Source organism: Excalfactoria chinensis, chromosome 8, assembly GCF_039878825.1.
Source record: "Excalfactoria chinensis isolate bCotChi1 chromosome 8, bCotChi1.hap2, whole genome shotgun sequence".
NCBI lineage: Eukaryota > Metazoa > Chordata > Aves > Galliformes > Phasianidae > Excalfactoria > Excalfactoria chinensis.
Genome location: NC_092832.1, coordinates 11,845,253 through 11,869,922, shown reverse-complemented (window position 1 = coordinate 11,869,922; position 24,670 = coordinate 11,845,253). Strand labels below are relative to the sequence as shown.

Below are 24,670 nucleotides of genomic sequence, written 5' to 3'. Positions count from 1 at the left end.
GGTTTGCATTTAATTAATCTGTTAATACAATAATATGAGTAGTTTTGTGATGTGCAATCTACCAGATAAAAGTGGTAGATATATTGAAATAATGCTCTGTTTACAGTAGGCAAGTTGATAACAAATCTGCAGTTTCCATTTAAAATAAATAAAGAAACAAATCTGTGGTGGTTCCAGCAATGGAACTTAGTTGTTTTGCAAGTTTAGCTGTGCTAGAAGAAAGTTCTTAATGAGTAAACTTGTAACTAAAATACAGTCAACAGTGGTGAAAAGGCCATTCCTTTATGCCTAGTGACAACAGTGGTTATTTTACTGAATAGACTCAGAGCTTCACAGAGTGGCTTTCAAAATCTGGAGTTCTTCCAAAGGCTGGAAGAAGTAGTACTGGTCTCCCCCTCTGCCTGGTTTCCCATTCCCCGGCAGCACATATTTCATAGGCATGACTCATTAAACAGTATGTTTTTCTATAAACATCCCTGGTGCGAACATAGATTTCCACTGTGTAAGCCCTGCATTCGCTCTCAGGCTGTGTGGTAGCATCAAGTTACTCAAGGAAAATTTTAACAGGTTCACATGGGTTGTACAGGCACTTTGAATGCAGTTTCACAGTTCTAGAAACAGTGCTAGGCTGATTCTGGTACTCAACACAACCAGAATTAGCCAAGTCTGCTAAATACAGCTCCACTCACATGGCTGGGTCAGTGGCATCTGTGATGGACAGGCCAGTCGGTAGCCACCAGCACAGCTGTACAAGTAAGGATATTCTCATGCCTTCTCACAGCTGTAAGGAAATACTTCTTTTTTTTTTTTTTCCTTCTAATAGTTTGGCTGGACTTCTAAAGCTACTCTGAAAGGACACAGAAAACGGACAGCCATTAGGTACTGCTGGAGTTCAATCTCCTCAGTAAATGTACTACCTGGAGAGGATGGTTAAACCCAAAGGAACAGGTGATTTTGTGGTTTTTCTGAAAACCTCTATTACCAGCAACTAAACGTGCCTAGCAGTGGCATTTTTTCAGGTGATCAGGTAATTTACAACATTGGTGTAACATAAGCTGAAAATACAGATCTAAACACCATGGTATATACATACACATGAAAATGCTAATGCTGGGTTGATGTATTTTTTATTTCTCTACCAGTAGAAATACAACATTTTATTTGCACCAAGTTTTTCCAGTGCTGAGGCAACTGATGCAGATCCACATTTCCTAAACGCATTTGAATAGTTGTATTTTCTCACCTGTCAGATATTTGCTAATAGCCATTGTGCTGACATCTTTGTTACTCTGCTGCTTAGCTGACAGAATTTCATCTACATAAATGGGTGGAAAGTCCTTTCTTCACATGTCCAACAAACTGGAGACAAAGTGCCTGCCAATGTTTTAATTTCTTTTGCATGTACTGGTTAGAGAGTAAGAAGAATGCTTTCACTCCACAGTGTCATGAATATGGTAATGTATGGAAATCACAGAAAGCAGGTACTTAAGTTAAGCACATACTGTACTACAGGAATCCCTGATGAATTCAAGGCTCTTCTGTTTAGAGAAGATGTTGTTGTCTGTTAAGTGACAGACTGCCAGATGTTCCTGAAGTAGCACAGTAATGTGTATCAGTATCTTTTCTTCAACCCAGAAGATACCATTTTCCTTATCATCTATGTCATCCTGGCTTTTGATTGTAAATGTCTAAGCTTGCTTCAAATATTAACTCCTTTTTGTTTTATTGATGAATATTTCATGACAGAAAGACTTCAATACATTCATAGAATATAAGCTTTTGCTGCACTATAGTAAGCCCATAATCCTAAAATCTTTTCCTTCACTCGATATAAGCTTCTAAAAACCAGGTGTTTGAGGTAGAACATGAAGAATAATTCTTTGGTGATACTGAGCTAGTAGAGAAAACCTTGGCAGTGGTAAAGATATGATGGAAGGAGAAATAATTGTTATTTTCAATAATGGTTTTATCAGCACTCTCAAGCATGGTGCCATATATCTCAAGGTGAGGTGACAGCAGTATGTTTTCCTAGAACACACATTAACATTGTACTTAGCTTCAGAATTACCGCAGGGCTGGGCATTAGCTCATTTGCTTTAAATAATCATGGCTTAAAGAGTGGACAGAATAGTTGAGTAACCAAATGTGGTGGTACACACACAGGCTATGTGCAGTAATGACAGATTACTGAGACAGCACTGTTTACAAAGCAAATAAAAGTTCCAAGGAAAAAATCAACATAACTGAAAGGCAAAGTTCCCCCTCCTGCAGAAATATTCTGGTCTGCCTTTTATTTTGCAAGATGTTCTGCATCATTAAAGTAAAGGCAGTGATGCCAATAATGACTCAGCTCTGAGCACAGAGCAGTGAGAGCACTTTGATATGAGGGCCAAATTTTCTGCTGGCCAAGATACTCTGTACTGACAGAGAGAGGCTTTGTGGGATTCCCAGTGGATCTTGCCAGTGTGTGTGCATGTCGATGACCCCTGCATGGCCTAGTCTCTTCCTGTGCAGTGTACAGGAAAGCCCCATCCATTAGAACTGCCAGGCCAACACAGAACAGCATTTAAGAAAATTTAGCTTTGACTGTCTAAGAAAGTAAGAACATCTAAAGGGAAAAGAATCAAAAGCTTCATTTTCTCCTTTAATGTTTCATTAGTTTAACAGTTTATGTGATTAGTAGGAAAAGCTTGTGCAAAATGTTTTCCCCATATATCCGTGAATACGAATATACATGTTATTCACCACATTTGCTGAACAGAATTCAGCTTTTAGCTTTATTGTTTATCTTTCCAGAAGAAGCTCAAGGTACTTGACATTGTGACAAGATTTTGCTGTTGTTATTATTGCTGTTGTTTAGTACTGGGACTTTGTGTTTCCTAACTCTCTGGAAATCTTAGAGCTATGTTTTGTTGTATTCTCAGAGAGCAAAAAGGCAGATATCACATCAGGACACTTCAGCAAAGGTATCTGTAAAGTTGCAAGAAGCTGGAGGCAGATCACTGGAAGGGGAATTGGTATGCAGAGTAAGGTACAGGCAGGGCCATGTGTACGTGGCAGGACGTAATAAGGACTCTAGATATATGCAGACATTTTAAGCACATTTGACTTTAGAAAAAAACAAATCTGAAAGATTCAGAAGCAACTTGAATAGTCATTAAAAGTGAAACTGCTTTCTCTGAAAAACTATATACATCAAATATAGAAAGTTTTCCATACGAACAAATGGAGGTCACACCTTACTAAAACCTTTGTACTGAGGGCTTATAAAATGACCCATACAAACCTGATTTAAATTCTCATAGCTTCTGGGCAGGGCAGATGTCTACCTTGCTTAAATGTTAATGTTTCCCTTATCTGATTGCCTTTCTGCACCATGCTCCTTGTTTCAGGGGTCCTGCTTCACCTATTACACCCTTCTAAGCCATTCTTTCTTGACTGCAGTTTTCATAATACTCACCATGTCTGAGGCAGTCACTTGGCTGAGAAACCTCCCAGGAGTTCTCCGTCTTAGCTTTTACCCACTCAGCTGCTTATCTCCCCAGTTGTTCAAGGCCAGGGAGATGCATACCTGTCAACCCCAGCTTCATTATTCATCCATTTGCATAACTAGAGAGTATGTGGGCCTTTGTTTGTTGCATCACTATTGCAATGAGCATAGAGTATCTCAGTACATCAGTTTGAACTTTCTATTAGCAATTTAGCTTGTCAGACAGTATTCAGTCTTCATTTCTTGTTCTCATCTAGTTTTCCTATATGCAAGCAGAAACAACTATACTTGAAAAATGTAAAGTATGTTAAATAAGACAATTTGGCTTCCATTCTACTTGCAGATTTATGAGAGACATCACAGCATCACTTAAAATTGTTTACAAATCAGCTGTGCACAAGAGGAATTTAGTGAATGAATGCATACACCTCTTCATACCTTAGGCATTCATGAATGTATGAACATTCAGCACTAGTGTAATGCTATAATGGGATGGAAAATACCATGTTAATAGGAGGGTAGCAAAGTCTTCAGATACAGCAAATGTGAATGAGCCCAAATTCAGCAGCTGTGGACACAGAAATGATCTGCAGAAGGGCTCAGGCACAGAGGGATATCCTGCAAGGTGCCCTTGCCTCCACTGCCAACTCTTAAATATGGTCTGTGAAAGGATGGATCTTGGCTCCACCCCTTCCAGTCACTCAGGTACATTGCATGTAGCTGAGCTCCCCTGAGTTGGCCCTGTCTTCCACCAGGTGCTCAACACTGCTTCCGGCCATGACTTTGCATTTCTGCTACAATAAGAAATTCTTCAAACTAGAGAGAAATGGTATTTTTAAATCCTGTTGCCTCATGGCTAAATGATACTGCTCTCCCAAATCCCCATGTGACAGTGATCATGAGATTTGCTTCTGTAAGTTCTTTATTTACCTTGTTATCACTTCTCCCTGAAAATCCCTTTCATGAAAATTACTTATTTCCAGTGTTCTTTTCTGTGTCTCATCTCATTAGCATGTAAGAGCAGGAACTGCTGGAGTACTGTAGGAGACTGTTGCTCGCTATTGGTTTAGGATGGTGAATCCCTGTGCTAGCTAAAATCTGTGTTCTCTAACAGCAGTTCTCTAACATCCAGCCCCTTAGCAGGAGACATCGCCTTGGTAAAGAAATAATGACTACAGCATTAGGGGACATAGCTGGACTTTTACAGAATAAAGAGAATATCAGTTTCAAAGTTAGGTATAAAGACTTGGTCATCTGAAGCATATTGCTTCACTAGCCTGTTCCACCTCCAATTCAGTTACACTACTTGCTGGTGCACTCATAAAAATTACAGCTATCTGAAGTGAAAGATGCTCTCTAGTTTTTACCATTAGGAAACAAGCACTTTTTTTAGTTCATAATACGCTCAATTACCTTTAGATTGATCCATGAATAAATTATAATCAAAACAGACTTATTCACCTTAAAGCTCTCCTGGCTTAAGGTTTCATTGTTGATTCATTATGTTGTCAGTTCTCTATTGGCAGAGTAATGCTTTTTTATATCTGGATAGAGACAGTTTTAGTGGAAGATACTGTTATCTCTAAATGAGTAGGATTTAGCTTTTCTGGTGAGAACAAATTCATCAATGATGAATCTCTGGAGAAACTACTGAAACAAAAATCACAGTGTTGCTGAAGATTTATACAGTTCATTAGTTAAAAGGCAGCTTTTGGAAGTCTTTAGCAGGGAGGGTTGGATTTTTTCTTTCTTTTTGTAAAATATTTCAACATAATATTTCAAGCTTCCAGATTTGTGATAATGCAGTTACAAACAATGAAACAAAACCACTTAATATATTTATTTTGGCTCCATTATTGATGCTATCTTCTCCAATAGAAACACATTAAATTATGGCTATATAGAGACAGATGGATACGAATAATGCAGCTATAGACATCATTGATACAGATATATAAGCAGACAAGAATTATCTAATTACTCTGCTTGTTGCAATCTTCTAAACACTTGCTGTGATCCACATATTCATATTGGTTTCTTTTCTAGGCAGATGTTGATGTGACAAAGATATCAGTGTACAAAGAATGTGGAGATATGTGGAAAAATAAATAAATTTCAAGACATAGAGTAGAAAGAATTAAAAAAACAAGCAGGGGTTTAAAATTACCAAGTTCTTTGCTTGTGCTTTCATCGAGAGTTGTGCCATTAAATCTTCCATGTGCTTTGGAAGATATCCCCCACAATGATTAGAAACAATTTTATTTTAAAATATCTTAAATATCCATCTCTTTAGCAGTTGTTTCAACGTCTTCACTCCTGCTATATCTGGTAACTTACTTTGTTGAAATACTGCTTGCCATTTCATATGGTCTTTGTCTCAAAAATGCTTGAAACTACAGGTCTGAACAAGAAGTCTCATCAGCCTTCTCTTTATCTGTGCATTACTCATAAGGCGAACCTTCAGTAAGTCCTTTCGAAGCTCCTGAGGCTACATTTTCATGTATTATTTATTGTTATAGAAAATATTACTGCTTTTCAGTGTTGTTTGATGAAATCTGGCTTGGCTGCTTGTGAACCACTAGACTCCAAGCACAAAATAACCAGATCATTTGTATGGGTGCACAGTCGTCTTCTGTTAAGACAGTAGAAGCTCATCGTGCATGCCCAAGATAGGACTAGAATCTAGGTGTTCCATTAATTATTTTACATTCCATTTAATCAATTTCTTGATGGAAATACAGCAATGCAAAGCAAAAACTCAGGTTGTATGTTGGTATTCTATATAAATCATCATTTCACTTAGTTTGAAAAGACACAGTTTTTATATAGTTTAATTCAACATGCATGTTATTACAAAACCTCTGAAGTAATTTGGTTATGGTACTGATTGGATTGGAGGCTTTTCAAAATGTCTGTGGTATGTAGATTACTCCAAAAGTAATGACTCCTCTGTATTTCCATGGAAACTACTGCAGCTACAAAGAGCACAAAGATAATAATATTTGATAGAACAAATTCTCAGCTACAAAATGCTATTTTTCAACATAGTCACCACCCTTAACTGTACATTTTCATCACTGATGAACAAAAGCCTGTTTGCAATGCTTATAAGAGCCTACACCAGCAGAGGTGATCCACTGTTTCATAGTTTCTATGACAGAATCATTGCTAGGTAGATGTTACCCATACAGTCCATCTTTCATTGCTTTGAAAAGAAGGAGCCCAAATTATACGATAGGTGTAGTGAACAGTGCAGCCAAGATTGGCAATGTGCTCCATGATCTTCAAACTGGTTCAGCCCTGACATTATAATGTTGCAAGAGAAAGGTTGCCTTTTTTCTGGCCTGACCCTGGAAGTTTGAGCCGTCAGCATTGTGACGTAGCAGTCAGAGATGATGATTTGTCTATATTCTAGGAAATCCAGAAGGATCACACATGTGTGATATTCTAATTCTGCCACCATCATTTCCAAGGCACTGAAACCAATATTCATCTCAGTACACAGTTCCCTGATCATAATCCACTGACTCACAATGTTGAGCTGATTGAGACACTCTTCATCTTGTGATGTGACAGCTTTGCAAGGTGATCCAGAACATGGCTTGTCTTGCACATTGCTTGACTGCTGCTGAAATACACCACCCACAGTCTCACCGTGCTCACATCCTCTCTCTGGTTTCCATAAATATTCTGCAAGCATCAATGAATGTCAATGGACAGGGAGGAATTCAGTGACACACTTTTGCTTCATACACTTTGCATGTCAGGTGCCATTCTGTCAGGCTGCCTCTCTGCTGCCATCTGTTGAATGGCAACAGAATGAAATGGAATATTGGTGGGAATGTTCAGCCTCTACTGCCATACTGCCAAAGTCCACCTCAGACATTGTGGGCCGACATAATCAAATAGGAGGCATTACTTTCAGAGCAACCCTTGTGCATTCCAGCTAGTGGCTGTGTCATTTGTAAAAATCCGCTTCTTAGGAAAAGAATTAATTGCCTTTGTCTACCACTCTTTGTCTGTATAACAGAATGGACTGTTTTTCTGTACTTATCCTCAAATCATCTATTTTATTTCAATATGCTCAACATTTGTGTCCGTAGAAAACAAGGGATTGCGAATACTTCAAGAGAATAGAAAAATAGAGGCTTTATTCTACAGATATTTGGGTATACTTCCTGAAGTTGACTTTCAATCAGTCATGCCATGAACAACTGTCTTTTTTAATTTACTACTTCAGTTAAAACCTCAGCAAAATTAGCTTTGTTACCTGTTCTGCAGTTCAGTTCTGGGCTAGGCAAGGAAGAGTCCAAATATGCTTTGTTATCAGGTGTGCTTCCTTCTCTAGCCCGAAGTTGTTGGCATCAGCACATACGTTATGGAGAGAAAACAGTTTGTAGCAAGTATCTTTCTAATTGATGCAGCCTTCCAGGGATACATAAATGTTTTCTGTCAAAGTTTGTATTTTTTATTTTTTTTTTAATTTTTATTTTTTAGATTTCTGTTAGAAGTCTTGGGCTTTTTTTAAAGGATTTTATAAAGAATCCAGTCCTTGTGTGTGTGTTTTAAAGCTTGTTGTTTAGACTGAAATTAGAGGGAAAAAGAAAAAAAAAAAAATAATAAAAAAAAATTGCTTCTACTCATTTTCCTTATTTTCCTTTGGTGTATAAGGCCACAATGATACTGCTGCTTGCAGTAACATTTAAAAGTTTAATTTAAGCTATCCTAGAGCTTTTTATTTGCAATAACACGAATCACAAATGTATGGCAACTGCACAGAAAAGAAGGATTTATTGATATATTTAAGGAAACCCTTGAACATGACATATAGGAACAAAACTCTCATTGAACAGGTGAAAAAAAGTGCCTTTTATCATTGGGCAAATTCAGGTGATTATAGCTAGATATGGGACAGATGGTATCTGGGATCTGCAGCATCACCTCAGTTTTGGTCTTGCATTTACCTAGGTTGAGATATTGTCCCAGCATACAGCATCCCCAGCCTGCAGCAGGTCCCCTTTAGAGAGCACCATGAGCACATCTGGCCTGAAGATAAAAATCTGTTGCAGCCACAGACCAAGTCTGGGAAGCAGGGAAACATTTCGAGGGCTTCGCTTTTGGTCTGTATGCCAAAAACCTACTGTTAGGAAAGCTCTTATTTGTCATAACAAGAGGCCTGAGGTCCCATGGTTGGGTATCCTGACTGACAGCTCATTGAGGAATTTTTCCCTCATGGAGCAGTGTATCCTTTTCTGGATTTACTTCATTAAAAAAAATAATAATTTCTAAATTTTTAAATAATTCTGTTTTTTAAATTCACATTGAAATTCCCTCTTTAAAAATTGATAACCAACAGCAGTGCTCTAACTTGTTTGATATGCTCTTTGAGGTTGTATTATTAGTGTGAATTAATGCTAGCAACTACTGAGGCTATGTTTCCCCTATTCCTACCTGCTAGTTTCTGCAGTACTGCAGTAGCTTCTGAACAGGTTTCAGCCAGATGGACAAAATATTTACTGCAGTCTGAGGAACTAGTTTCAGGGCAGGAAGGGCACAATTGCGTCAACCATGCAACAAAATGCAGCAAGAATCCATGTTTTCTGCCATTATTCATTCACCTGAATCAAATCTGTGATTGTGGCCTGCTAGATTTCACTGTATATGTGCTGTGCCAACAAAGGGACTTCTTTCAGGCATGTGGGTGTTTGGCAGGTTTATGAAATCTGAACAAGCACTTCATGTTTCTGGGTGACACGTGAGTTTTGCAATTTAGTGAAATTTTCCTCTAGGATTTACTTAATTGGGCTCAAGGATTAAATGTCACAGAGAAGACTACAAGTGTTTCATGGAGATAAATGATGAGATGATTAGAATGTGTTTCTGTTCATTTGTTGAGCCTTACTTTGGTTAGCCTGTTTGTGAGCCTTACTTTGACAGGGCAAGACAACCTTCTGCTTTCAGAACCTGAAATGCAGGTTTGTATGCTTTTAAAATACACAGATATGTCTAAATAGCTACACAAGGGACTAGTCAAACACAGCTAGAGCCCTTCTAAGTAAACTGATAGTTTTGTGATACCTTTTCACATTCTAAAGAAATGAAGTTACACATTTGAATTATTTAATATGGTACATTTTTATATATAAGCAAATATGCAGTAGGGAAATAGAAGTCTGTTGGATGCTGACATGCAATTCAGCTATTTTTCTGCTGCACCATATTAATATTTTAATATTCAATATAGATTTTCAAGTCAGATCCTGAAGTTCGTGGTTGATTTTTATTCACTTCTCACTCTGGTGAAGTCCCACTGATTTTTATTTCAATCTCCTGAGTAAGAAGCAAGTCACACTCAACGCTCATTTTATTATGCCCTATTATTAAGTATATTAATAATATTCATGATTTTATTTTATTTTTTTTCCAGAAACTACCCAGTTTTGGGCCTTACCTGGAACAGCGCAAAAAAATCATAGCTGAGAACAAGATGAAACTGAAGGAAGAAGGCACAGCTGCTGTGCTTCCTGAAAAGAAGCATTTCATTCCAAAGAAGCCCATTCCAGCAATCAAGGTAAAAATAAAAATAAAAAGGAGTATGTTTATATGTAAGATGTGATCAGCCATCAGGCAGTTGACATGCGTAGTCATTTCTAGCAGTTTGAGTTAGTTATTACTGCTTTTAAGCTTGTTAGAGGGCATCAAAGACAACTATTTATGCAGACTTTCTAGCTTTTAACCGAAATCGATGGGAAATGATTTGTGATGTACATGTATAGGTATTTTCCTAACTTCATCTTTCAAAATCAAGATATTCAGGCAGTGGAAAAGTAATTGTAGAACACTGTGAATTCCTTGAGGAATGAAGTTGAATCGTTTCTCTTAATTTCTCTTAGTTTAAACACAACAGTGTAAGCTCCATTTTGCATGATATCTCTTGATTATTTGTGACGTATTAAACAATTCCATCTCTCATGTAGAATCAGTGGAAAAGGTTGGTGTTCAATACACGTGAGAGCTAAGTCCTAGGTTTTCAAACTGAACTTTTAATGCTGGAAGATGTTTGTCTAAGGAACTGATCCACCCTCTGCAATGGGTAAATGTCAAGATGAAAATAAAACCTGTGTCCCCATCTACTGCATAGTCCATACATTGGAACTTTTCCCTTCCTTTAAGTAGCCAATAAAATTAAATGTCATCAGCTAATCATTCTAGGGGCTCTCTTTAAGACCTACTTAAACATCATGTTTAAACAGGAAAAGAAAATAATATTAAAAAAATCAGGCAAAAATAATTAAATACAAAAGGAAAACTTCTATCAGCAATCTCCTGTAGGATCTCTTATGAAGCCATATGGAAATATCTGCTGAGCTCATTAGTAGTCTTTATCAGACATGGAAGAATATCAGATATTCACGGATGATAGGTAACTTTCACTGTGTGATCCGTTTTGTGTGAATTCCTGCAAAAAAAAAGGCCAAAACATAACATACAACATGGACAGTGGCTCAAAATATATAACTCCCAAGGAGGTTTTGCAACATAGACATTTACTGCCATATACAGTCTTCCAAGATAGCTGCTAGGACTGAAAAAAAAAAAAAAAAGCCAAGGGGAATTTTTGTGTCATCTTGTTTAATTTCAATTACTTGCCATTGCTATAGACCTCCCTCACTTTTGGACAGATCTTTTTGGTTATGAGACCTGCTACTGAAAATCTCTCTCCTCCTTTTGTGCAGCGATTCCCTTCTTTATGTATGTGAAAAGTCCTGAAGAACAGCAATGTACTTTTTTTTTTTTTCCCCCTGCACTATGATGAACATTTTCAAAGGCTACTTGACCTCAGAGGTTTTATGGTTCTATTCTCTTTGCGGGAAAGTATTGATGTAGGAGAAAAGAGAAAGAAGAAACAACAGCCAATAACTGCATTTTCAATGAGATAGCGTGCTTCTGAAAACAGCAGAAAATGAAGAAAAAAAACAAAAAACCCAACCGATACTGTCCAAAAGCAAATAAACTGAATGATGGAAAAATTTTAGAAAGAGGGAAAAACAGACATAAAGACTTGAAAAAAGCATAAATAATAAGTTGAGGTCAATAATTTATCATGCCCAATTCCAACTACAAAAGCAAAAAAGAGCTGAGCACTCAGAGACAGGTTAAAAAGAAGAACAGAGGCCTTACTGCAGGGAAGAGGAAAATGAATTCCCTAAAACAAAAACTTGTTCATAAAGGCACTGAATACTTTTGTGTGTGGTGACTGTGAGGAGCTTCTCAGCCAAAGAAATCAGGTTAGCCTCTTTCTCGCACCTTCATTTAAATTAAACAAGACTGAACAGGACTCTGGCAATTAGAAGAAGGCAGCTGATTTGTGACAATCTTTCAGCCTTAGCATCTCTTTAGAAGGGTATGCTTTAATCATCATGAGAGAAACAGAAATGAGAGATGTCCACTAAGGAATAGCAGAATACCTGGATTTTGCTTGATGTTAGGGAGCTTGTCACTCTGCAAAAGGATGCGTTGATAACGTTTATTATTAAATGACCCATCCATAACACGTTGTGGAAAAAAATCTGCCAGGAAGATTGAGAATATTCATTACAGAAGCTGAGTGAAGCTTACTGAAAAAAAAGGTGACTTATCTGATACCCTTCCCTGATCATGGATTCTCTGCAGAGAGGCAGATGAGCTCAGAGTTGAGTGATTTATCTGTAGCTGTCCTAGAAGTATTCACATTTAGAATTACAAATCCCAAAGTGTCTCCAGGCAGTTCCGTCTTGGCTGACCCTCTGGACAGTGAGGAGAATACATTCTGTTAGTTCAGACTGGCGTATCAGGGGAGTGGGAATGGTCATATCTTATAACTAATCCCAGCCCAGTGCCAGCCCTGTGAAGCAGAGGTATGACTGAAAGCTGGGAGCACCTAAGAACCAGCTGCCCTTGGGATAGCCACTACCCCTGGTTTGGCTGGCTGCATTTTTGGAGGGATGCTGCAAATTTCCCGATGCTTGCCCAGAAATCCCTCATCTGTCTGATCTGCTGTTGGGTTGGTGATATGTAAATTCCAACATTTGTTTAAATTATTCGTGCTGCCAAAATGCCTTTTTTATAGACTTAAAAACCCTCTGTGATTATCCAAAATTTAATTTAATTTTTGGATAGCTTCCCTGTGGCTTTTCCCTTTATTTTCTCTATTTTTCAGTATTAATCAAAACTGCATACTTTGACACTCAGCAGATTTGTTTCTTCTTTTCTCGCTTTTCTGTACTTCATATGGTGGATATACACCCCAGATCTTTTATTTTCTGTTGCACTTCTATACTGGTCCCACATATGTATTTGCCTCAGGTTACCACCTTAGTCTTTATTCCTTATATAATTTCTGAGGATTATTTCTCAATAATCTAGTGTGCTTGAGACCCAATACCATGTTCTGTCACCATTTTTCTGACTATTTATTCCTTTTATGCTTCACAGGCCTGTCCTTGGGACAGACTCCCATTCACAACCAGCAGGTCTCTACTTCTACTAATCTAAAGATTTCCCAGCTTTCCTTGCCTTCTGTTGCTGTCAGCTCCGAGTGATCCTTTCTCCTGAACGTGGTGGGACATGCTAAGAGTTTTGTGCTGAAGCAAAATGTGTGATATGAGGACAAGCATATGGGTAACCCTTGAACCTGCACTATGAGACACTGACAGTGCCTGCGTTGTGCTGTGGCCTTCTAAAGGGAGACTAGAATAGACTGTGATGTTTGGCATCTCCAGAGCATGTGGTCTTTTTCAGTGGAGTCTGCTTGAATCTGGGTGAGCTGTGCCTAAACTGTGAATTGTATTTACAAATACAGGTTTACTAATATGATGGCTAATGAATCACTAATTTCAATTAAATATTTGATACACTAGCATTAAAAATACAGCTATGGTAATAAAAGTAGCATTGTAAAAATAATATCCTACAGAACAGATCTGCTCCTTGTGTATACTCAAAACCACATCTGCTTAGCTTAGTGACAAAATGAATTTTTTCTGCACTCATTAGTAACATAAAACTAATGGATTCTGCTCTGATTCTCTCCATAGCAACTGAATTCCCTGCCAGTTTCATTTGGTACAGTTTTGTTGAGAAGAGTGGGACAGCACAGCAGTAACCAAATGAATGCTCTAGGTCCCAATGATTGCAAAGGTGTAACTTAGGGCTAAATTCAACTGATTTTTTTCTCATTTTTTTGTTAATTGCTGCTGGTAATGCACAAGCCAGAAGCACACAGCTTGATGTTCAAAACCTGGCTTCTGTTTGCAGGTCTGGCATTTGGCACAAAAAAAACATTATACTGTAAACACTGCAGATTTGATCTGGAGGCCATTGAGATATACCAAGTGTGGAATCCCATAGCGCCATTTTAGACAGTCTCTTATTGGAGTGAAACTGCATTTTTAAACCGTGAAAGCTGATTGTTTCTTGCTGCACTGTTTATTTTGTTCCAAACATTTATGATTCGATGGGAGCAAGAAACTCGGAGATAGCTCGAGATGCTGTGAAAGAGTGCACCTGCAGAACATCTTTTAAGTACCAGTGTTATTTTAGTCAATAAAGTCTTCAAACTTTGCAAATGGATAAAGATGTGCTTTCTCCTTGAGAGAAGGCAGTGCATAAAAGACACAGCATCCAGGAGCATAAATGAGAAGTAAATCATATGACACAGTCATTTGAAATCACTTTCAAGTCTCCAAAATGTCAGCACCCTCCCTGTTTGGGTTTCTCGGTCCCCAGAAGAGTATTTTCTGAGCTTTGAGAAGTGAGACTTGCTTACAAATTCAGAAATCACCATGTCATATGCATTGTTTTTGCTATTCCCTTCTTGAGTTTATAGCTGGAAAAATCTGTTTTGATCGTGTTCTGCTTAGTAACCATTTCCTGAGCTTACCTAATGGTATCCTAAATCTTGGACTGTTTCCATCCTTTCCCCCAGCTGCTTCTGTGGAAGGCCATTAACCACCTCACTCCTTTCCTTCTTAAAAGAAACCTTTTCTAATTTCCAGCTTTGAATTTATTCATGTCTGCTTATAATCATGTGTTCTTGTGCCAACATTGTCGCTTATTTTGAATAGCTCTTTTCCTTCCCTGATGTATATATAAAGAGACATCATATTCCTGCTCTGCCTTCATCTTCCTAGGCTAGACATCTTGTTAGGCTCTTTTTGTCTTCTCTTGTATGCAAGGCCCTACACCCCCTGATTACATGAGCAGCCCTTCTCTGCAACCTGCCAGAGCTTTGGCTTTTGTAACATCCAAACCATGTTTAAAGTATACAAATGTGAATCCAGCAACTCCCTGAGAAAATTGTTAATTACCTACGCTGTTTAAATGCGTGCCTTTGTTAGATTAAAAAGCGCTTCACTATCAGGAATCTCCCTGTGTAGACACTTTTAAAATGTGAGCAGACAATGGAAAGCTTCTTCTCTGTATGTTGCACAGGTTTTATATCACTGCTTCAGATTCTAAAAGACAGAAGCACAGTCCCATACTTACAGACAACAAATGTATTTGTGGCATGCCGTGCGATGTTTGGGAGCTGTATACACAGGAGAGAGGCTCATAGGATGCTTAGTATTGCTGAGGGCAGTAGATCACAATGAAACCTCTAACAGGTATGGTACAGACAAGCCTACATGAGACTTGAAACAAACAGGAGCTGAATTCGACAACTACAATTTTTCAGCAGATACAGATGACTGCAGAAACCTGAGAACTGTAGCAACCTGAAAACTGCTGAACAATTCCCAGTAAATCCATTAACTTTTCTGAGAAAGAAAAAGAAAACACAGGGGCACGAGCAGTTCCTCAGGAATTATGTTTGATTGAGTTACTGTTCATCAGAAGAGGTATGCAAAGGGGCTGTGTGTTCAAGCTTAGCCCTTTGCAATAGCAGAGCAAAAAGTATTAGCTTAACCACTTTCAAAGTAGTTAATTGACCTTTTACAGTGGTTTAAGCAAACAGATTTTACTCCAAATTTGCAGTGAATTTGGACCATGCACATAATCAGCTTGCACAGCTCTGTTGATGAGTGCTAACTCATTAAGCTGTGATAACTTGCTCACTTGCAGTCATCTGTCCACACTCATCATGCTGCCTTAAGCAATGTGCCATAGACATTTTATACTGGAAGAGCATTAATGTTCTTTACATGTTGCAGAGAAGAACTTGAAGGCCTTCAGCGTTGGCTGAATGCAACCAAGGTATTTCACTTGTAAGCAAGTTAGGATTTGGCACAGGGAAAACATTTGAGCATTTTTGGAACAACAAAAAGAAGTGTAATTTCCCTATCCTTCTTCCTGGGTTTGGGATATGGCTGAATTTTCTTCCTCAGCAGACATTAACAGCAACCTCACAGATCCTACTGCTGGATTCAGTGAGATATGAAATTTATCTCGTGGTGTAAAGACGCTACTGAAACTTACACGATGAAGGCCGGGCAAATAGAGACAATGTTCGCAAACTCTCAGCAGTATCAGGAAGGAAAGGTTGAACTGATTTATATATTTAATCCAACTTTTTATACATTGATAAAGCTGTGTTACCTTATTCCTCTGCTGTGGCATAGGAAGGATTAGTGATGCTTAGTTCATTTGAAAGTAAGACTGCCCAGAACAACATATGCAATGAAAATGTAAGGTACTGGAATCCAGATCTTCAGTTTTCTATTCGAGAATTGAAAACTATAGTGAGCATTGTATGGGACTGCAAATCATACAGTTTAACTATAGTATGCTAGCAGACACTGAGAACTGTTGGTAGGTTTTTTTGTTGCTGTTGTGGGAATAAGGTAAATATTACTTCCTCAAAAAAAAAAAAAAAAAAAAAAAAAAGAGAAACAATATGAAAGTAAACTCTTATCATGTTTTTTGGAAATGAAAGAACAAAGGTAAATACTCTGAAGCTTGTAACTCTAGGTAGACTTGTCTATGTCTTGTTTTTGTCTTGATCTTTGGCATTTTTCAATTGACTTTTATCAAATTCCCTAATGAAAATCATGACTTCTTTGCTTATTACAGCAGCGTGACTTTGAAGTCGGGTCTGTGCACCTAAAATTCAGTAGGATTTTTGAAATACCTAGCAGTTGTGCCCCTTCTTAAAACAAATGTAGAATATGCTGTTGCATCACATAACATGCATTTATTGATGTCAAGTTTTTCTAACCATGTAGAACCCTGCACCTAAAATCTAGCTTGTTTTGCAGCATGAAAATTGTTGTCAAAGCCTACTTAGCAAACTCAGAAAATATCCAGGCAAGCAATACCGCACCTCAGAGGGAATCTTGTAAAATGCAGTGATGTTCACCATCTGTGCTATACTTCCGCAAGTTAAGCTGCTTTAACTGAGGGATATCTATCCTCTATAGAACCTTGGACTTGTCCCATCCCTGCCTTTCACTCAGCATAGTTGAATTGCCGCTGAACTGTGCAGTTTCCCTTTACATAAACAGCAATTTACATCAGGCATGTCCCCAACAATTTCTTTCAGAGGGCACTTCCTCTTCTTGTAGTGGGTACCCACACTGTGTGTGTGTCTGCCACACACGTGTTTTTGCAGCGCTGGTGTGCACGTTTGATGCCAAAAAAACAATCCTTTCCTGTGTGGTTAAAAGAACTGAACCCAAACTCGCAGAATGAGACCCACATCTTATTTCTGTACAATATTTGCAATGATCTGATGGTCTTTGTGTCATCTGTGCATCTTTCTTACTGAAGGGAGAAATGCAATTATTATTCTCAGTTTATTTGAACCTGTCTTGCTATGAGTTCTCAAATCTGTGCTAATGAGAAATGACCATGGATGGTCAGATTGGCTGCAGCATGTCACTCCTGCTTTGTGCACCATTTTCTTTCCTGAAATGTCACACAGCAATGGTAAAACGTGGACAGAGAAAACAGTATGTTCAAAAGTATAACATATGTAAGCTATTTGTGCAATGTATTTAGATACAGATATGTACTTTTAGGGCTGCTGACTACATTCAGAATATACCTTTATGAAGCTTTCTTTGTATTTTACAGAAAATGTGAGAGTTGACAAATTGGAAATTTATAAGAAAAATCCTAAACATCCTCACAATATCTGGCCAATATTTCTATATTAAAGTACTAGAGAGTGCTCCTGTGCAGCTATAGAAACAGCTTAGGTATCTTCTAAATGAGTCAATAATTTTTTTTTCCCTAGGATGTAATTGGAAAAGCGCTGCAGTATATTGGAACATATGGTGAGCTCTGCAACACAGAGCAAGTTGTGGCTCTGATTGACGAGGAAATGTGTATCAACTGTGGCAAATGTTACATGACCTGTAATGATTCCGGCTACCAGGTAAGAGCACAGCTGTAATTAGCAGGAAAGCACAATGAGTTATCTTTCTGCTGCTGGGAAGAAAGAATCCACCTTCTGTTAATGAGCAGGTGGCAAAAGCAGATGTCTAAAACACCGCATTTGCACCCCAGTGTGCTCCCAGGCTATGCCATACGAGCCCTGTCGGAGCCGTTCGCTCCACAGAACTCAGTGCAGCTTCTCTGGGGGAGCCACACAGAGATAGGGCCGTGCCTCTCTGCTCACTCTGGGTCACTCTCCTGGCCTCTCCCTAACCACAGGTGGGAACGGGCTTCTTCCTGTGAGGAAGAAAATGAAGGAGATCCGTGTCAGATGGGTCAGATGGAGACAGGAAGACTCCAGGGAGACCTGAGAGCAGCCTTTCAGTATCTTAAGGAGGGCTATAGGAAGGGGACAGGCTCTCTAGCAGGGTCTCTGTGGAGTCTATTCTGCATTAAACAATTATTTCTACATTATTTTTTCCATTCATCGCATTACAAGAAAGGTTTGTCAAAGACAAATACTTTAACTGAGAAATGAGTCTCCTCAGAACACCAAGACCTTTCGTTTTCGTTAATTCAGTTTAATCAATATTGTCTGAAGACTTACTTAACTACATACAGCCAAAGAAGGAAGTCTTCCCATCTAAAATCAGCTCCAGCAATTAAAACAACTGTCAGAACAATGATAGACATGTTTTTTCCATTGATATGAGAAATCCAATGCTGCATTTGTACAAGATTAGATGATTAGAGTAGTCTTTATCTAAATTTGTTCTTGACACTGCGATCTGCACTGCCTTGTGTCACATTTCCCAACAAAAGAGAGACTATAATTCTTGGAGAGCAAAGCACTGTGTCCTTATTTAGTGCAACTTACTTCTCTATAACTGGAAAAAATTCAGTACCAAAGGAAGCAAAGTGTAAAGCCCTAGGAGGCTGCTAGCACAAGAAGGTTTTTTTCCTTAAATATTTAAGGAAATTGCAAAGAAGTTAATGGCAGCAATTTGCAAAGAAATTCTTAATTGTAAAGAAGTCAAAAGCCCCATATACCTCAAAATATCATCTGCTGATCTTTGTTTCAAGATATCCACGCTGCTCAGCAGAGCTACCATCTTGTAGGGCTCCAACAGAAGACCTTTACCTAATTTGAAGGTGGCACTGCAGTCCAGGACTCCATCTCTTTGAACTCCTTAATGATGCACATTGTTACTGGGGAGAAAGGAAGGAGTCCTAAATACAAATCAAAGTTTCCTTTGTGCTCCAGCTGAATTAAAACACACAGATTCAGGGTGTTTCATACTTTGTGCCCTTACTTTTTCTGCATCCATTTCATCACTTTCTCTTGTGCAAAACCCCAGATGCCACAGACGTGCCCTGAAGTTGCTGCACAGACCCACCTGCTTGCTCCCTGGCTGCTGGCAGTACCTAGGGACATTCGTCAGGCCCTGCTTGCTTGCAAGCACATGAGAGTGAGGTTTCCAGGCCTGACGCTGTCTTCCTAAAACTTACATTTTCCACTGTTTGTTTTTTTTTTTAACTTTCCTAGGCTTGTTTCTCAGACATTGAAGCTTTTGTGGTTGTGTGATGCTTTCGTTTATGCTTTTAATTGCCATTTCCATTATAGCAGGAGCTTATTTCATTGAGACTTCAATTGTTGTTTCACATTCAAATTCACTTATCACACTAATTGGTAATGAGGATTCACTGCATGGAAATGTGAGAAAGAAAGCAAGCTCTGCATGCCCAAAACTCAGATAGCCCTTTCGAAGACTTGCAAAGGAAAATAATCACAGAAGGCACAGCATGGTGTGTTTCTCCCCACTTTTTATTAAATTGTTTGTGCTTTGCTGACAATAAAAAATCAGAAGAGCCCAGAGTTGCCTGCTGCCAGAACTGCTCTGTGGCCACGGTGTATCCCGGTGTTCCCTGGCAGAGGGCTGTGCTGTGATACTGCCTCTGGACAGGGAATCATCCCTGGGAGCCTGAGATGCAGGGGCTGGAGTCATCCCTTGCAGCCTACCCTGGAAGGTGAGATGGCATTCCTAATTGCAGAGTCAGGGGGCTTCTTCCCTGCCAGCCCAACAGTCGCTATAGCTGTAGCACCAGAGTGCACCAAAATGTCTCCAAGAGCCGCACTACAGGAAATGCAGGCACTGAAATGGGAGTGGTTCTGACCTTTCCTGCAAGGGGCATCAATAACGTGCACTCCCGTCCACAGGCTATCCAGTTCGATGCTGAAACCCACCTGCCCACGGTCACTGACAGCTGCACGGGCTGCACTCTGTGCCTCAGCGTATGCCCCATCATTGACTGCATCCGCATGGTTTCCAGGACCACTCCATATGAGCCCCGGCGAGGGCTGCCCCTGGCCCTGAACCCCTTGTGCTGAGCTGTGCCGGTCCTATGCTGCCTCACTGCCACTGATTTGCCTTCTAATTAACCCTCAAAATCTACTCTTATGAAAAAAAAAAAAAAAAAAAAAAAAAAAAAAAAGTGATATTGGGAGTCATTGCAGTGAACTCTCTTTTTTTTCCCAGTTATTATTTTTATGACAATTAGGTTCTGAAATTACAGAAAGGCAGCAATTAGGTGGTTGTAGCTGTCAGTTGTCCACTGTCTGAAATGTAACTTTTTCTTTGCGATTCATGCTGTAATTTCCAAAGTCCTCTGTAGACTGTTTAATCTCTATGTGATTTCTGGCTGTAAATATAATTAAGAAACCATTTTTAATGAACTACAAATCAATGTACAAGCTAACTGTTTTCAAGGAGGCATTTTGTAATTAAACATTACATTTAGTTTTAAAAGAGTTTCTTAGAAGATGTAATTAACTACACAGCATTCAAACAAAGTGATGTTGCTTCTATTTTTCTATGGGAAGAAATGAAAGGGAATTTAAAATAGGATTTAAGAACTGGATTAATCACTTTCAACTACTACAGCATATGGTAGTGTATTTTTATAATCCTTTCTAATTCTTTCTCACACCAGTCACTTAATAAGAATAAATTTGCTGTGCACTGACACATGCTGAACTCTTCAGATTTGGTGTTGCCCGGGTAGCGTCATCCTTACTTTTTTCCCCCAGTGAACACTTATAGCATCCATCTAGAAACAGTTAAACCGGCTTATTGCAAAGCCCAGGATTCATTTTAGTGTTTGGAGAAGGGACAGCGTGTTTTTTCCAAGCTCATCCTCTAAATAACTTTTTAATCACACCAATTAATGTTCCGGAATGTACACGATACAGGTCAGAGATCTGATTAGGTGCAATTGGAATACATACCCTGCAGACTGCGTTTGCCAAACATGCATGTATAGGGCAAACTGGCAAGGTGATTTCCCCCAGTGCCAATTCTTCATACTTAGCGGTTATGTGTGGTTACAGTGATTTCACAACCAAAAAGAAATACAGATTTGTCTGTCTTACTGAACAATATCTCAGTATTAATCCATTTTTCATTCACAGTAGGAACTTTCTAATATGAATGTATTGCTGTCAGCTTAACTCCACTTAAGAATATAAAGCCTTTAGTTTCACAATAATAATAAATGATCTATTCATTGAATTTCTTATACGCTATATTGCAATCGGCAAAAGCTTTGATTAAAAATATTCCCTAACTTTCATTTCCTGGTTTACGATTTGTGCACCAAATTACAAATAAATATTGAACACAACTTGTTGGTGTTGGGTTGTTGTTGGGTTTTTTTTGTATTATTTACTAAGCAGAATTTTCTTCCAGAGACTCATCAGGTGGTGTTTCGTGATCTCTCCAATGCACTCCAGGAATCATTAATGAGTTAATTTACGTGTACATTATTCCAATAGTTGCCTGTAGTGCAGAATGCAGCGTGCTCTTTGCCCCTGTTTGGTGTTTCTTTGTCTCCTGTTGACGTGTCTTCCTTTTGCATCCCTTTTCCCCATGCTTAAGGCTCACCTTGTGACATCCCTCAGCAGGCTCAACCCTGAAGTCTCCACTAATAGCTTTGTCTTCTTACTTCTCCTCGCAGTTGTGGATTTTTCACATTTAAGTAGTAACAGAGAGTTGTACTGATTAGAAAATACTGGCCTGAAACTCATTTCAAGCTCCTGGTTTTCTGGTAGCTCCTTCTCTCGCATGAGTAATAGGAGACTCGGGGCAAGAACAAGTTGTTTGTTGAGTGTTTGGGGTGAGGTCTGGGTGGTCTCAGTCTTTTTTCTGAGAAGATGGTTGACAAGAACTGTGCTCTTAAGCAGGGCAGGAAAAAAAATCCAGATTTTCTGTATTGTACATTTGTAGCTCTTTTATGTTCAGCCAGCAGACACAGGGAACAGTGCCTATCCTATCCCAGGCTGTTACCATCTATTTCTTATTTTGCATCCTATCACAACCCTCCGAGGTGTTGTGCCAGCTGCAGCTGAAACAGCCACCTTCCCGAGGTCTCTTGATGCGGTGTTATGAGACGTGATTCAAGTAAGTGACTAAACATAGGTACTTTCCATCACAAACGTAGCAACAAAATCAGAGCTTTCCCCGTGATAATTAGTATTCCTAGGATAACCAGTGTTCCCAAATTGCTATAACGTTATCTGTGGAAGACTAGTGATATTCTGTGGGTCGAGATGAGAAGCAAGACTGTAATTTACCTATTTGTTGTTGTTTTGTTTGTTCATTTTTTTTTAACCAAGGGAGGATTAACAAGTTATATTGTTCAGGTTTCTTTCTTTCCACCCACCCTTTCCCCCACTCCTCCTCTCCCAAGTCCATTAACAGTTTCAGGAAATGCATTCCCAAAGGAATGAGAATAATTTCTACCTCTGACAGTCAGCAATAAATCTGTGTGTTGCTGGAACTCAGAGAAATGACCACACTTAGGTCTCCTGCAGGTCTTAAGCCATCAGTCAGGTGAGGAGTTAACAGTGGGTGGAGGAAGATACAAAAGACCTGTGTTTTGTAGGTTTATGCCTCCATCTTGGGGAATCCATCCCACTGAGCACATTCAAGAACAAGGAAACAAATCAGTAAAATCTGATCCATTTTGCAAATGCTGTAGCCAGTTATTTAAAAAGGGATATGAATTTTCAAAGCATAAAAGGTTCCAAATTAAGTTCATATATTTCAGTGATTTATCTGCACATTCAAGGAATTATGTCATATTAAAGACATACTGAGCCAGATCCTGCAACCCTGACCCTCACAGCATTTAGACACGTTGTCCTGTTGATTACTGTTATAAAATACTGTGAACTGTATTTGACAAATTAAATAATGGCAGAAATGCCACAGCCCATCCTCCTCTGCCACACTACCACATTCTTATTCACATCATATTCCTGAGCAGAAAAAGCTCCCCATGTTCAGTGCATGCTCTGCAGTCCAAGAAATACTTGAAAAGTCTGCCAAATCTGCTTGTGTGAATCCCAGTGCACTCATACACGTTCATTGGAAAAAGAGATGTTTTGCCTGGCTAACAGGCTCTACAGGCAGTTTGCTTTTTGGCCTCTAAGATGAACATACACAGTATTTCCAAGGCACGGCATTGGCAACAATAATAGCTGCCCTTGAAAAATTACACAGGATTTTAAAATTATGTATTTTTCATGATTTGAAATGAAATATTAATTTGATCCCTTAGCAAAATTAAAACCAGTGTTTGTGCACAAACCCGATGGGCAGCCCATATATTTCCAGTGCAACCCAGCACTGTTCTGATGCTTTACCAATTGTTAGAGTACGACTTATTTGCAGACACTCATTTGCTTGGTCCCTAAAACTGGGCAGAAGAAACACACAGGCTACCTGTCTGGAGATGCTGCTCTTCCACGCTGCCTCTTCAAGGATGCGGGACAAGACATCCATGGAAGAAATGACTTGGCAACCAGCAGCCCCAGAGTGTATCACTTTCCCTGCATCCCGCTCCCCATCTTCCCATACATATTGCTGTCACTGTTGGTTCCTCCAGCTTCATTATCTCAAGGTGGCAAAAGAACTTGCTAGATTCCAGCCGAACCAGCCAAACCCCAACTGAGCCCAGCAGCCCCACACTTCATAAAACCACCTTTTTAAACACAGAACAGCCTTAGAAATATAATGGTAAGCACAGATATTTCCTGTCACGAAGAAGGTTCTGCCAACATATTCTGTGTGTATGTTTCATAATTTATCTACTGTAACATGAGGTTGGGTGCCTTGTTAATTCTTTATGTTTTTCAACATTTCCTAGTAGAAAATATTTTTTAGATAAAATATTTATTTTATTGGCAACAGTTTCCCTTCACCAGGATGCTCCACTTCTTTGATGAACTGTGCAAGATAAGTTTTCATTGGCAACATCTGGCAACCTGGCACTCTGTAGGCAGCTGGATTGGTAGCTCCAGTGTTGCTGCTGGGCCTTTCAGATAATTAGGCTGCTTATGGGCCATCTGGGTCACTCATTTCTGCCGTTGCCATTTTTCTTTTCTGAGGAGCTGTGCACTCTGCGGTCATTTCTTCAATAGAAGTGCCTGCAGTCTTTTGTGGCTGGGCTTCCCTGCTTTGCCTTTTTTTTTTCACACCAAGCGCATGAAATTACAGCACAGTTAATGTTGCTCCTTGGTATGGCTGCCAGCCACTCAGGAGTTCTTTGCTTGCATTTCAGACAGGGAATACACACATTGGGTGCCTCCATGGGCAGCTCACATCGGCTCCCCCAAGGCCACACTTCTCACCTGCCTGGTCCAGAGTCGCAGCCTTCCTTCTGCTCACTGGAGACAGGTTTAGGGCTCGTCTCTGAAGCCTCCATATGTAATTGTTGAGAAATTGGGTTTGTGGGGAGCCAAACTCCCATGGTCATGCAGATGAG

General features: G+C 39.2%; 1 protein-coding gene across 2 annotated transcripts in view; it reads left to right on the top strand.

The window, feature by feature from the left end:
• Nucleotides 1-21,518, top strand: part of DPYD (dihydropyrimidine dehydrogenase) — a 314,271-nt gene extending 292,753 nt beyond the window's left edge. The window contains exons 21-24 of one of the 2 annotated variants that reach the window (XR_011904470.1): nt 9,918-10,061; nt 12,965-13,290; nt 17,706-17,846; nt 20,064-21,490. Coding sequence is in view for 1 of the 2 variants with exons in the window: in XM_072342915.1 (XP_072199016.1) it covers nt 9,918-10,061; nt 17,706-17,846; nt 20,064-20,234 (456 nt within the window). In the remaining variant the exon portion in view is untranslated. Of the gene's footprint in view, nt 1-9,917; nt 10,062-12,964; nt 13,291-17,705; nt 17,847-20,063 lie in introns of both variants that reach the window. The other variant, XM_072342915.1, reaches the window with a different exon arrangement.
• The last annotated feature ends 3,152 nt before the right edge of the window (nt 21,519-24,670 follow it).